General features: G+C 49.5%; 1 protein-coding gene across 1 annotated transcript; it reads right to left on the bottom strand.

Moving 5' to 3' along the window:
• Nucleotides 1-2,567: 2,567 nt before the first annotated feature.
• LOC129554037 (2-acylglycerol O-acyltransferase 2-like) lies at nucleotides 2,568-14,732 on the bottom strand. The gene is made up of 6 exons (XM_055422687.2): nucleotides 14,591-14,732; nucleotides 8,946-9,124; nucleotides 6,278-6,482; nucleotides 5,792-5,966; nucleotides 4,745-4,944; nucleotides 2,568-3,328 (listed from the first exon to the last, which is right to left on the bottom strand). Exons 1-6 carry the CDS (start codon nucleotides 14,679-14,681, stop codon nucleotides 3,174-3,176), a joined length of 1,005 nt encoding a protein of 334 aa, XP_055278662.2. The 5' UTR covers nucleotides 14,682-14,732; the 3' UTR covers nucleotides 2,568-3,173.
• Nucleotides 14,733-15,215: the final 483 nt, after the last annotated feature.

Below are 15,215 nucleotides of genomic sequence, written 5' to 3'. Positions count from 1 at the left end.
TGTCTTCCGTTGACACCTTCAGACCTACTCTCCACACGTGTCCACCCTGCTTTCTGCAGAGAGACCACTCCATAGACTGTATCCCAAGGGCCTGGGTACACTCTAGCTTCCCCATGGGTTCAGGCAATCAGGAGACTTGGCAGGCAATGGAGGGAGGAGAGTGGGGTGGGAAGGCTCTTTCCCTGCAGGATCAGGGTGCTCCTGTGTTCCTCCACCAACCTGGCCCCTGCATTTCAGTTTCAGGCCCCTGCTGCCTCCTCTTGTCCTTCTAGGTTTCAGGATGGTAGTAGCCTTTTACCTCTGCCACAGCCTTGGATAACTGCACGATCTTGTGTGCTTTCCCACCTCCTGCACACTCCTCAGAGAATTGTTCCTTAGTTAAAATTGCCTTAGAGAGATTTCATTATTAAGTGTTAATATCAGTCCCGCAGTCAACTCTGACTCTTTGTGATTCCATGGGCTGGAGCCCGACAGGCTCCACTGTCCACAGAATTCTCCAGGCAGGAATACTGGAGTGGGTAGCCATTGTCTTCTCCAGGAAATCTTTTCGGCTCAGGAATTGAACCCAGGTCTCCCGCATTGCAGGCATATTCTTTACCACTGAGCCACCAGGGAAGCCCCAAATCGCCTTACATTATCCTAACTGCAACATGGCAACTGGTCCATGCTGGGATCCAGGCTGATACAAGTTCCAGGAGCAATGGAGAGCCTTAGAAGGAACAAGCAGGATGGGGATGGGCACCAATGGGGAATGGAGCTGAGACCCTCAGGGTAAAGTAGGGCTTTGTCATGGTCACACTCAGGGAGGGCCAGGTGATGTGGGAGAAGGGGGCCTGGCAGTTTTCCACGTACACTTATTGGTAAACTGTTTTCAAAGAGGGGCCCAAGTGTCACTACCTGTGTCCCACCCTTCTGATCATGACTTGCTGTTCCTGCCACACAGAGAAGAAGCCTATTCCTCTCCCTTTGAATCTAGATCAGCCTCAGGACTTGCTTTGACAGACACAAGCAAAATTGTGCAAGTCATGCCTAGAGGACTTAGGAGATGTTGCAGCCTTGCTCTCATCCTTTGGAAACCAGCCACCATTAATGTGAAAAGTCAGATCACTAGAGAAAGAGGGGCCCTATGCCCACCTGCAAGAAGAGGTCAGTCAGTCAGGTCCCCCAGCTACCCCCAGCTTCAGCCACCCCACCACTGAACTCAGCTGCAGGAGAGCCTGGGTTAAGACTAAGAACCACCCAGCCACCCACAGAGATGTGGACATAGTAAATCCTTGCTGCTTTCAGCCACTAAGGTCGACAGTGGTTCAATACAAGCAGTAGAAAACTGTAGCAGGCAGCTACTTTTCTCCTGGCAAATCCAGCCCTTCCTTCATGGCACCACCCACCTGCCACTTCCTCCCTCTTCCCCTGGTGGAAACCATCACTCCCTCTCTCAATCCCCTGCTCTTGATTCCTGCTTCTCTTAGGACCCTATAGCACTCACTTCATAGTGTTAGATAGGCCATCATGAGATGCTGGGCACATTTATGACCTGACTCTTGCTTACATCTCCTCCCTGCCAACCATTTCTCACAGTATGTGAAATGGCTAATTATCTCATTGTATCTGTTCCACTCCCAAGACTCAAGCTTCGTGTTGTAATGTTTGTTTCCCTGATAGCAAAACTAAGGTTTGTGGGGGATGTGACTTGTCCACAGGCACTGAAAAGGGTTTGGCTAAGCTTGGACCCAAATGTACATTCTTGAAGTGCCCCACATTTACAGTTATTGCTGTGATTAGCTTATGGAGGGAGAAGACTTATTTTCCCACTCCAAGTGTGGGGGTTCACAGTTCTGGTCCTACACTATCATCCTGTCCCACCTTACATCCTGTCCCTCACTAATGACCTGTGTCCCAGATCTAGGAACCCAGAATTCTCCTCATCAGAGGCTTGACCCCACCTTTTCTTCTTGCAGATGCATAAGACCATTCACTCCTCATGTGTGGCCTTCCTTCTCTGGCTGGTCTGCCTTGTTTCTTTATATAATATAACCTTTGTTTCCCACAGAACAGGCCAGAGGTGGTAAGTTGGAGTTGACTGCTTAGGAAGGAAGAGGCAGCATGCCATTCTCTGGCCCATCTGAGCCACCATCTGGGAAGGGGGCACAGGACAGCAGAGCTGGGGGCCAAGCTGGGGATCAAAGGTGAGCTTTTGACCAGCCCTTCTGGTTAGGGGTGGAAGCACTGAGAAAAAGATTAAATGGAATCTTTCAACTGTTTTTGTGTTGTGTTTTTTCCACATTGAGTAGCTTGAGGGATGTTAGTTCCCCTACCAGGGGTTGAACCCGGGCCCTGACAGTGAAAGTGCAGAGTCCTAACCACTGGACTCCTAGGGAATTCCCAGATTCTTTCAATTGTTGAATTGAAATTTACGGAGCCCCGATTCCATGCCACGGTTAGGGCTGACTGAGTAGGAACTGCCATTGAAGTTCTCAACTAATGTGACCTCAGAATTGAGGTCAGAGTTCATCTTAGTCACTCAGGGAAACTAAGACTCAGAAGGGGATGCATATGTTAGTGCACAGTCATTGAGCCAGTGACAGAACCCAATTCTGTTTCCCCAACTTCTGGATCTCCCTCTGGCTGCCAGCCCAGGGCTCAGAGCACTCAGAAACTCAAAGGTGCCAGGATGAATTAGGGGATCGTGACCTCTCCCTCCTCTCCAGCTCAGGGAGGGAGGAGCTGGGACAGGCAGGATGCAGGATGAGGGAACCTGTAGGAGAAAGGGCTGCAGCTGGTGGCTGCTTCCAGCTGTCACTCAAGGCAGAGGAAGAGAAACCTGCTCACTGGAGCCGCTCTTTGTCCCGCCCATTGAGTAACAGGACCACAGAGGACAGAGACACAGATATCATTCTCTCTCAGCATCTCTCCCATTTCTCAGGTGGGCAGAACCAAGGAGAGGGCCCATTACAGAGGAGTCAGTGCAGGAGAGCAATCCCTGATGCCAGAGTCTGGTCTCCTCTGCCATGGAGCCAACTGTGACCCGGGGCCTGGCATGGGGTGGAGCTGCAGGAGTCAGTGATGGCTCTGGAGATGTGTTCAATGGACACCTCCAGGAAGCCTTCTGGGATCACAACACCTTCCCTCCATCCTCTCCAATCCAGCCCTGCCCTTTGGGGCAGCGCCTCTGCTCAGCAGAAGTCCAAGTGTTGGTCTCTGGGAACGTTGTACTTGAGCTTGTGGACTTCAAAGAGGTTTTCCAGCTCCTGCATGTAGCGCTGGTGCAGCCTGTCCACCTCCTCCTGGGAGGGATGTGGTATCTTCGGCACCTCGATGGGCTTCCCCACTGCAAGACACAGAGGTGAGTGGTGGCCCAGAGCAGGAACCACTGGAGTCCCAGGATCCCATGGGGCAGGACCCCATGCTGGTAGTCACACCTGCTGGAAGGTACCTGTACTGCCTCCCTTCTAATTGTATTTTGGGTGACTTAATCTAGATATTAGGGCAATTCCAAGCTCTGATGATAACATGCCATAGGCTGCATGACCTCCTGCTAGGCAATATATTAGGTACTTTAATGCATGATCTCTTTTTATCCTCCTAGCAATCCTACAGGGATAGAACTTGCTTTATTTCTGTTTGACAGCTGAGGTGTTAAACTCAGGGAGGTTAAGTAACTTGTTTAATGTCACATAGCAAGGCAGAATCAGTGTCAGGTTGTAAGCCCTGGGAATATGCTTTTAGTCTCAGGGCCATGTGGACCTGGGAGTTTAAGATGCCGTGACTTGACACGCCCAAATTTCTGGGAGGAGGTGGCCCACACCCCAAGCACCCTACTTCCCTCTCTCCTGCTATGCTAGAGGGCAGTGCCCCCCATTTTAAGGAGGAAATAGGAGGACCTATCAACTTCCTTCCTCTGGTTCTACCTGGCTCAGAAAGCAGCTGTCGTGTATTCTCTTCAGAGTCATCTGGAGGCAGCAGCCCTATAACATTCCTGAAAATGTTACCTCCAAATCCAGGGAAACTCTTGACTGCCTGGACTCAACTAAAGGTAACTGGGTGAATGGAGATAAACAGACCTCTCATTATAAGCTTTGCCATTGGAAGATAGTTGGAATCCAAGAGGAGAGCAAATGAGATGACCAAATAACTGAAAAGATGGTGTTAAATCCATGCACTAAAGCCCATGCCCATTGTTTATAAGAAATTTTTTCAGGCTCTCCTTTGTAGACTAATGATTGCTATTATACACAGTTCTAACAGACCTGGAGTGCACTTCCCTTATATCTCTAATAAGCCTTATGGAATTGTCTTCTCAGAAGTAAAAACTCCTTCCTCTGGCATAGTAAAAGTCAAGTAGATCCTGACTCAAGTCTCAAGTGTGTTACTTAAATGCAGAGTCATCTTTTGGAAATGATTTACCTTCTATAGGTCTCATTTTGTAATCAATAAAATGAGGATGATAGTTTTTTGCTTCCAAGGTTGTAGGGACAACTGAGCAGCTGCATATAAGTAGCCAATTCAGTACCTGGCACAGCAGGTGATCAGTTATCAGTAATGGCAACTGGTCTTTATGGCCCTGTTACTCTTCTCATCTCAGATGCCTTGCATCTGGGTTACTTGCCTATATATCCATTTCCCAGTACAGAACCTGAACTCCAGGAGGATAAGGATGTGTCTGGCCCATTTCCATTCCCCTTCAGCCCAAGCCCAAGTCCCTTGCCCTGTAACCCAACCTTTCCCAGCCTGAATCTTGGCTTACCCACAGTGTTGATGGGCCGGCAGTAGGGAACGAGACCAAAACTGTATTGGAAAACACCACGGCCATAAAAGAGCGGAATGGAAGCTCCCACTATCTTCAGAATTTTTTCCTGGAACCAGTGCAACCAGGAGCCAGGAGAGTTCTCAATCTGGTCAAACATGTCATTCTCTCCAAAGGAGAAGATAGGCACCAGAGCTGCCCTAGAGGGAGACAAGAGAGAGGGCATGTGGAGGGGCAAGAAGGCACAAGCTGGCCACTAGCTTCCTGCAGGGACCTAGTGAGTGGGAGCTGGAGCAGAGGACAGAGCCATGGACCAAAGGCAGGAGGCCTCGGGTGTCTCTCAGACCTGCCACAGCCTTGCTTTATGACTCAAGCAGTTAATGGCTCCTGTTGGGGCCATCACCTCCCCATTACACCATGACAGGGTGACCAGAATGCTGCAGAGAGTCCTCTATGATATAAAACATCTGCAAACTTTCTTGAAAAATCTCTTCTGCCCCAGTTAGCTTATATTCTTAAAGAGTGCTTCAGAGTAGGAGAACAACTTTAAGTTACTTCATAAACTCCATTCTCACAGAAGCCTTAGGTCTCAGATCTAATGCTAACTGTGGGCATTATGACCCTTCACATCTAGTCCCTTTGGTCACCAAGTCTCCCTTCTAGAATCTTCTCTGGGTATTTGGGCATGACACAATACATCTAGGGCTTGGTGGCTCAGATGGCAAAGAATGCCTGCAATGCGGGAGATGTGGGTTGGGCAGATCCCCTGGAGGAGGGCAAGGCAACCAACTCCAGTATTTTTGCCTGGAGAATCTCTGTGGACAGAGGAGCCTGGTGGGCTACAGTCCATAGGTTTACAAAGAATTGGACACTACTGAGTGACTAAGCATAGCACAGCACAGTACATCTGTAACGAAGATAGAATCTTCACTGTGCATGGACTGAGCATCTCTTGCCAAAATAGTATTTACAGTCATCTCTCAGTCTTTCCAGAAAAATACAACCTTTGTCAATCTCCAGCTGAACTAAGAGCCCTCTCCCTAATACCCGTGCATCAGAGCGAGCCTGATGAAGCCCTTGCGGTTCCGCAGCACCAGCTTGTAGGCTCCAGGCCTGGCATCCAGTGACTCCTGGACGCCCCCAACAACAACACCCAGCAGGTTGCCGCCTCCTTCCCTGCTCAGAATGTGAGCAGCACTCTCCTTGTCTGCTGAGACCAGCCCTGGGGAGAGAGGATAGTGGTCAGATACAGGATAAAGGGGGCAGGGACTGTCGGGGGTAGGTGTGGTGTACCCTGAACTCTTCTCTCTCAGCTGGGAGTTCCCAGAGGACTGGGACAGAGTCCTTCCTCTCCACACAACCCCTCACTGAGCTCATGGCTGGGCATAGAATTGTGGGAAGTGCTTCCTTATATCTAATCTTTTCTAATATACATTCTCTTAGAGGAAGTTCTGATTGTTGGCAGCCTTTCCTAAAAACCCCCATGTCTCCAGCCCTCATATACCTGGGCAATCCAATGGTCAAAAGACTTACCCACTAACATGATGTAATCCCTGATGAAGGGGACCTGGAAAAACATGTTCAGTGTCATAAGATGTGGGCGGATGCCAGGGAAGATCGAGGAGAAGTCAGTGCCCTCAGTGCACAGGTTGGTAACAGTTCCAATGCCCATGATCCCATGGGGGTGGTAGGCAGCGAGGTAGTTCCGTGAGGGATCCAGCTCGGCAGTCTTGACCAGCTGCAGGGACGGCAGCCTGGTGAATCGGGGCTGCACCTTGTGCCCTCCCCAGTCTCTGTTCTGACTTTCTATGCTGATCTCTTCTATGTCTCCCCCATGCCCAAGTGCTATCACACCCTCATGTGAGTGCCCTGAGATTAGACATGGCCTGTCTGAGGATCCTTGTCCCTGGGACAAGCCTGGAGCAGAGGAGATGCTCTGGGAGACCATGGAATGAAGAGGAAGAGAGAGCGGACTCATCAATGGATGAAGCTGATACAGCCCACCGGGGAAGGAAGGCCCCTGCCCAAGGCAGAGGTAGGACTCCTGGGATGGTGACGGGGACACAAACCCCTGTCCTATGTGAAGAGATACCTTGTCCCAGGCAGAGCCCACCCAGAATGAAGGAGCCCTCACAGGAGACAGTGAGCATCTCTCCAAGGATTGTGGCAGCTGGGGTTCTATCCCAGATGGAGGGCTAGACTTCTGAGTCCCTGTGACTCAGTGTAAGAGAGCCCAGAGTGCTGAAGGTAGGGGCTGGGAGGAGGGGCATGAAGTCTCTAGTGATGCCCGCAGGGGTGGGTGGGGAGGGTCAGGGGTGTGTCATGCCAAGTGTGCAGCACTTCCTGATACCAGTTCACAGCCTGCCCACAGCACTGCACCCTTGCTCAGGCCTTGGCCTGTGTAGACACTGCTGCTCCAGGATAATGAAATCGTCACAAAGAAACCCAGCTCCTGGACTTATCATCCAGCTCCAGCATAAGGTGGAGGCAGCTTGTCCTAGGGGAAACATTGCCCAATTCTCCACCATTAGCTCTTTAGGAAGGCCATAGGGTGTACTTAGAAAGATCCAGTACTCTAAAATAGTTTTCTAAATTTGCTTATAATTCTACCAATAGACTTTAGGTCATTAAATCAGTAAGAATTGAAGGAAGTTCAGAAATACATGCTCATTTGACACAGAGTGCAGAGGCTTATGAATGTGGGGGAGCACCGAGAGAGGGGGCTCCCTACCTGGGGCCACGGACATGTTGTCCTCCCCAAGGTCCCTGAAGGACTCTACTACAAATATGTGTGGACATGTTGAAGGGTCTCCTGGGAGGTGCTTAGGTCTAAAAGCTGCAGGCCCCCAGCCCAGGCCAGGTGAGGCAAAGTGCATGTCCTCTCTCTCTCTGCTGGCCACTTGGTGCTACTGCCCTTCCTGTGGATATGGCGAGGCCAGAAGACTCCAGTGGCAGCAATCCTGAACACTGTGCAGGTGGAATTTCTGCAAATCAAGTTCGATGTCCCACCACTGTCAATAGTTTTAGGGCTGAGAAATCCCCCTGGAAGCTCACGAAGGAAGGAGCAGAAAGGGGGTGCAAAGGACAGGCATGGAATTGCTCAGTATCATTTTTTTCCCAGTCATGCATTTCCCAGTAACTCCAGTTGTAAAGAGAGCAGGATGCTGTCCTGAGGTCTCCAGGATGACCTGATGTCTCATGGAATCCACACAACCCAGTGATGTATGCTGTATCATCTCTACATGTGAAGAAACGGAGGCTCAGAAAGGCTGTTTTATCATACTCAGTAAGGTGTGCAGTAGGTAGGTTGCACACACGGCACTAGAACTTATTCTGCCCAGGCCCAGAGAGTACACTCCATATATCTCTTCTCTCCTGTGTGCAGAGGACAGCTGCCTGCCCTTGCCTGGCACTTTGTTTCCCTTCTGCCTTCCCTACCCTATCTGGTCAATGAGCCATCCTTTCCTCGCTGATTACAAACTGAGTTTATTCTCTCTGTGATAAAGGAAAAAGCAGAATGGAGTTGGTCAAATCAATAAGTTTTCTTCCATCAGGATTGATCTTTGGGTCCATGGTCATGACTTCACAATGGCCATAAGGAGCCCTGAGCCAGAGAATCAGAGGCACTCAGAGTAGGAGGGAGCAGACTACTTAGGGGATACATGAAGAAACTGAGATCAGAACAGGAAAGGCTTTCCCAGAACGCAAACCATAGCCAGATTGCAACAGGATAGAACCTGAGAACCAGTCCAGGGCTCTGTTTCGCTTTTCTACCCAGAAATGCAATAATTGTAAAACTAGTAAAAGAACTTCCTGTCTGACCTTGGTCACACCTTCCTCTCTCCCGGGTGCCTGTCTCCTTATGTGATGAACTGTAAGGCCAGAAGGTCTCTAAGGACATGACTTTATTACCTGCACCCTCAAGCATGGCTGCTGAGAGGTGCAGCTAAGTTACATATGTGTGTCACACTAGATGGCCCACAAGACTCCTTCAAATCCTATTCGTTCCTCAATCCTCATATCGGCCCTACATCTCTGCAGATGGAGAACCGTGGGCAGACAGAGACTGCACTCTCCCCCAGGCCACATAGTGGTGGAAGTCCGGTTCATCTCTCCCAGCCCAGTCCCCTACACACTGCACACAGGGTCACACTTCCCCATGGACAGTCCTGGCCACTATCCAGATAGCTCCATTACTCACCGAGATGGGGAAATAGTCTTTCACGTACTTCCACAAGATCCAGGATCTGACGGCCTGGATGCGCCTGCCTCCGTGCCGTGGCGTGTCTCGGTCCAGGTACCACCAGGTGGCATACAGGATAGTGAAGATCCAGAATCTTGTGAACAGGAGGCCTATGAAGACCACATAGCAGATAAAGGCTGGGAAGGGAAGCAGGAGCATTAGTGGGCACCAATGGCCAGGGTGAAGGATGCGCTCTCCCCATACGCCCAGCTCCTGTCCAGCCCTCACTGTGGAGGAACAGGTCAGCCTCCCCAGGACTCCAAGGAGGAGAAACTTCAGTTGAGGATGTGCCACAACGGGACCCTGGATTTCATACCAGGACTAACTCCAAACTCACTTGTTCCCACTCTACCACGCTGCCTCATTCACTCTGGTTTTCCCTTCCCTTTCCTTCCCTGTCTGTTAAGAAGTCTTTCTTTCCCGGGTGCTCAATAAATTCCCAGTAGCCCAGTGACTGTATAAACTGTTTCTAGTTATCATTCTTTGGGACCTCAGAGAAATGGAGACAGTCTTTCTGCCCAGCCTTCCTTCTGTACACTCACTGTCCATCTTTCCATAGATAAATCCGACTACATTCCTCCCTCCACTTAAACTTCTCATAACTTTGAGGCACAGCCCAAGCAACTCAGCCTGATATTCAGGCTCCTCAAGAAACTTGCTCCAGTCTAGCTCATGCACAGGCCCCCCAGCTCCAGCTACACTAAGCTGCTCAGTGCTCCTCTGACTGCCTGAGCTCCTTCAACCTCTTAGCTTTTGCTCATGCAGTTTCCTCTGCCTGCCATGCCCTTTCCTACTGAAGGAAGGCTGAAGAGGCCAACACCTAACTGGACTGTAGGTTGGGGGTGCAGCAGGGCTAGGCCTGGGCCTGATGAGGAATTTCAGTCTGATCTTTGATTCTCAGTCCCTATCACAGTCTAACCTGGCTTCATCTCAAGAGTCAGGTGCTAAGATACCAATGGAGCCTAATTTCCAGGGAATATTGCCCCTTCCAGACTGCATTCTCTCCTTCTGATATCATGCAATCAAATTCCTTAAGAAGGTCAGCTTCCACTTCTATTCCTTTTGGAAGAAGTGTAGCTGGGCTCTTTCCTGGCAGGCTTCCAGGAGGAAGGCACTCTGGACTCAGTCTGAGCAGTAGTAAGATACAGAATCTGGATAAAATAAGTTGAGGCTCACAGATGGTCACTTCCCACAGAGCGCCTGTGATGTGCCAGGTGCTGATGGTACAGCCATGAACAGCAGACAAAAATGCCTGCCCTCCTGGAGCTGACTGTCTCAAATCTGGAGGATGGAGAAAGGATGCCACTGGGTAAAGATTGACTTCAGTTTTATTTACCGAATTGAAAGAGACACATGTACCCCAGTGTTCACTGCAGCACTGTTTACAATAGCTAAGACATGGAAGCAACCTAGATGTCCACTGGCAGATGAATGGATAAGAAAGCTGTGGTACATATACACAATGGAATACTACTCAGCTATTAAAAAGAACACATTTGAGTCAGCTCAACTGAGGTGGATGAAATTGGAGCCTACTATACAAAGAGATGCTAAAGCTGAAACTCCAATACTTTGGCCACCTCATGCGAAGAGTTGACTCACTGGAAAAGACTCTGATGCTGGGAAGGATTGGGGGCGGGAGGAGAAGGGGACAACAGAGAATGAGATGGCTGGATGGCATCACTGATTCAATGGACATGAGTTTGAGTGGACTCTGGGAGTTGGTGATGGACAGGGAGGCCTGGCGTGCTGTGATTCATGGGGTCGCAAAGAGTTGGTCATGACTGAGCGACTGAACTCAACTCAACTCAACTCATACAAAGAGAAGTAAGTCAGAAAGAGAAACACCAATACAGTATATGAACACATATATATGGAATTTAGGAAGACGGTAACGACGACCCTATATGCAAGACAGCAAAAGAGACACAGATGTAAAGAACTTTTGAACTCTGTGGGAGAAGGCGAGGGTGGAATGACTTGAGAGAATAGCATTGAAACACATATATTATCACATGTAAAACAGGTGACCAGTGCAAGTTTGATGCATGAAGCAGGGCACTCAAAGTCGATGCTCTGAGACAACCCAAAGGGATGGGGTGAGGAGGGAGGTGGGAGGGGGGTTCAGGATGGGGGACACATGTGCACCCATGGCTGATTCATGTCAATGTATGGCAAAAACCACCACCATATTATAAAGTAATTAGCCTCCAATTAAAATAAATAAAATAATTTAAAATTTTTATTTACTTATTTTTTCACTACAAATTTTTAATTTGAAGAAAACAATGACCCAGTTATTTCTCTGCCCTGGGGCAAAATTAAAAATCTGTATTGGTTTTTCCCACTTTCAGAAAGCCAGTTCTAGAGAGTCAAATCAAGTTGTTATTAGTGGCTCCCCAGAAGGTTGGATTTAGAGGACATCTTTCACTTTGGACACACATTTTGTTTGAATGTGTTACAACAGAAAGTATTAGCTTTAACCGGAAAAAAAAAAAATTAGGAAAAAAACACATTTTGGTCATTTACACTTGACCAGAAAGACTTTCAGGCACTTGACCATCCCCCTTACCCCAAACCCAAATTTCGGAGTCTTTTCAGTTACTTAGGAAAGAAACTTATTTCACCTCATAATATCAAGTGGGAAAATGTATCACCCCACTTTACTAATTGGCTAAGCTCACACAGCAAGCTAGTAGGATGGGACCTGGCATTCAGTTCTACTATTTTGGCTCCATCATGCTACCAACATTCATTCGTTCAACAAACATTCATTGACTTCAACACTTCTAGGAGATGGAAACACGGCTGAGAACAAGACCAGCTGTTTGAATGGAACTTACCTTCCTGTGTGAGGTGTGAGAGTTACAGAGGATAGGAAAGGAAACAGAGTAAACAAGTAACCCATTGGAAACTATTGGTATCTATGCCCTGTGGTCACGGTGACAGGCCCTAGTTGACCTTTCTGGCCACTTCTTTGCCCCTCCCCCAAATGCATATTTTACATCCAGTGTTAACCAGCTGTTCAATGTAAGTATGGTGTTCACTCCCCCACTGAAAGCCCTTAATCTCCTGTCAACCTTTAAATCCTGCCCAGGAGACCCATCTTCTACTATGTCTGGAAAGAGGTTCCTTCTCTCCACCTACCCTCAGCCTCCCTAGACCAGGGAAGGCAATCATTTACCTAAAGGGACAGATTGTAAATATTTTAGACTTTCCCACTCAGCTCAAAAGGCAACTTGGAGTATAATTCATAGACACAAGATCATTTAAAATGTAAAAGCCATTCTTAGCTCATGGGCTGTGCAAATACGAAAATAACCAGTCACCTGGGTTTGGTTCATGGGGCATAATTTGGTGACCCCCTCATGTAGACTGTGGCTACTCCCTGCCACCATCAGTCTACCCCCTAAACCCTCAACAGAGTAGCAACCCCAAACACAGCCACAGGGACCTGGACCCAAAGACTGAACCTTGTCCCTCCCATACTTAAAGACCTCCTGGAGGTCCTCTTTGTCCCCAGGATAAGGGACAAGGTACAAGCTCCTGACACTGGTGGGTTCACATCCTATTTCTCAACTTCCCTCCCTCGAGCTCCAGGTCCAGAGCTACTTGACCTCCCTGTGCTGTTCCTGATACTCCCAGGTCCCGGGCTGGGCTGGGTGTGGGCACATTTAGTCGGATACACTCCTGCTCAAAAAGCTCCCCCAAGGCCAGGTGAGAAAGATGTCCTTCATTCCCTTGATCCCCAGGTGTCAGTCTACGTGGTTCTGGAACCCCAGTGCCTTTCATCCAGGAGCCAAGGGACTTGTCCCCTGCCCTAGGGTAACCCCCTTCCGCATGCTCCACACCTCCTCCCACACCCTCAGCCTTTCTCCTCCCTCTGCCTCCTTCCCTTTCTTCCTTTGGAAGCAGAGGGGCCCAGACTTACAGTCTTGAATATCTAGGCACTCAGCTTCTCTGCTCATCTGTGTAATGAGGGTAATCAGGGATATTTAAAATGTTTAATGATCCTTAGGGGCTTTCCTGATAACTAATGGATAAAGAATCCACCTGCAATGCAGGAGACACAGGACACCAGAATTTGATCCCTGGATTGGCAAGATCCTCCAGAGGAGGAAATGGCAACCCACCCCAGTATTCTTGCCTAAAAAATCCCATGGACAGAGGAGCCTGGTGGCTTATGGTCCTAAAGGATCACAAAGAGTCAGACATGACTCAGTGTTTAAGCACAGTGACTCTTAAGACAGAGACACAAGTCAATCATCTTGTGGGATGTGGGGAGTGGGGAACTGGGGGCTTTACTTGGGATGAAGATTTTAGCTGCTAAAGTTGGGGGAGGCTCTAAGGGGCCACCTGGTATATGAGTGTGGTATGTGTGCTAGGTTTGTGCTGCCTGTGTGTGTGAGTTTGTGTGTGAATGTGTGAAATGGCTGTAGAGCAGTCTGTACAGAGTGTGTCCACAGTTTAACACCAGGATAGAGGGCTTTCCAGGTGACACCGGTGGTAAAGAATCTGCCTGTAATGCAGGAGCCACAAGAGATGCAGGCTCAATCCCTGGGTCAGGAAGATCCCCTGGAAAAGGGCTTGGAAACCCACTTCCGTATTCTTACCTGGAAAATCCCATGGACAGAGGAGTCTGGTGGGCTACAGTCCATGGGGTCGCCAAGAGTTGGATAGGACTGAAGTGACTTAGCACAGCAGTGGCATCTGTGTACAGGCCAAACACCAGCACTTACAGGGGAGCAGTTTCTACCCAGTCTGGTGCCAGCAGGGGAGATGAAGAATCTTACACACTTCCAGTCACTTTCCCTTCCCAGTCCTCAATCCTGGGCCCTCCTCAAAAATGCTCCCATCAGCAGAGCTGAACTTGGCATGTTTGTGGCCTTCCAGTCATAATGCATATGTTCACTGTGGGAGTAGGTCGGGTCCTAGATCCCATATACCCTCTGGGCTCCCTACCCAGGGCCAGGCCAGGGCTGAGCTGAGAAGAGTGAGCACATTTCTTCCTTTCCTCCACAGCCCCTCCCCGATAAGGTCAGCATCCTTGGGCCCATTCTGCAGATGATGAGATGGAGGCACGGGGAGGGTTGGCATGGGTCCTGCAGGGTCCCACAGCCAGTCAGTTGCCCAGCCAGAGTCTGACCCAGGTGTACTTCTCACTTGCCCATTCCCTATGGGCCCCTGCCTCACTCCCCCTCCTGTTCATCCCTATTCCCCTCTCTTTCCCCACCCACCAGAGTCTGTCTCCTCTTCTCTGAATGAAGAGCAAGAACTCAATCCTGTCTGAGCAGTCTGAGCAGCCCAAATGTCCCAGAATCACTGATTCCTTCCTCGTAGCACCAGGCATCTTGAGGTGGGTCCCTGTCCTGGTATTCAGGTGGAACCCACAGCCCAGGAGGGCTAAGAACCCTGCCCAAAGTCACAGGTGAGGGCTTCTACCCCCTGGACCCAACAAATTCCCACCCCGGCAGAGGCCTCCAGGAGGGCCAGTAGGCTCAGAAGTCCCCTGGGGAGCTACATCTCTGTCCCATCAATACACTGTGAGTACCTGGAATGACAGGAACCCACAGCCTCCTGTCCCCCAACCCAGCCCCCCTTACACATGGCAATGATGCTGAAGACATAGTGTAGGACCGCCAAGGTCTGCAGTCTGCGCTCCCATGGCAAAAACAAGGGCACGAACTCCACCATGCTGGCTCCTCTGCTGGCTCCTGACGCTTCTCTGAGCTCTGCTGTGGTTGGAGACACTTGCTGGCTTTTGTTTCTGCCGGAGGTTGTCGAAGCATTTGTGGGGGCTGGGGAGGGTGAGTGCCCAATCCAACCTAGCCCCAATGCCTCCCTGCCCACGCTTGACCTCTTTCCTAGGAGAATTCTTTGAATCCACTACCCTAGACCCAGGTAGAGATGGAGGGGAAAAAATTCATTTGCTTTCTTAGGCAATGCTTTATCTGCCAGATCATTTTTTGTCAAATCTTGCCCATTTCTTGGCAGGTGAAACACCAAGTATAGTGCAATCCTGTCCTTTTCATACTTTCCCAGCAATAAACAATGATCTTCTTTCTCTTGCCAGATCACTGTTCCACTCCACAAATATGCCGTAATGGCTTCCATCAAAAATCTTTTGGCCCCACCATCTCCTCCATCTCCTGTCCTATTCCTCAGCTCAACCTGCATAGCATAACTCATGGAATAACTGTCTGCACTCCATCCCCTCCCCTCCCATTC

Source organism: Moschus berezovskii, chromosome 14 (genome assembly GCF_049115385.1).
Source record: "Moschus berezovskii isolate FMDL1 chromosome 14, NW_MosBer_1.0, whole genome shotgun sequence".
Taxonomy (NCBI): domain Eukaryota; kingdom Metazoa; phylum Chordata; class Mammalia; order Artiodactyla; family Moschidae; genus Moschus; species Moschus berezovskii.
This window is presented reverse-complemented; position numbering and strand designations above follow the sequence as displayed.

Excerpts from the sequence above, each read along its gene's own strand:
- LOC129554037 (XM_055422687.2), bottom strand. The coding sequence starts at position 14,681 with ATGGTGGAGTTCGTGCCCTTGTTTTTGCCATGGGAGCGCAGACTGCAG. Across the intron at positions 6,483-8,945 it reads AAGACTATTTCCCCATCTCG|CTGGTCAAGACTGCCGAGCT; the intron begins GTGAGTAATGGA and ends CCGTCCCTGCAG. Across the intron at positions 4,945-5,791 it reads AGGCTCGCTCTGATGCACGG|GGCAGCTCTGGTGCCTATCT; the intron begins GTATTAGGGAGA and ends GTCTCCCTCTAG.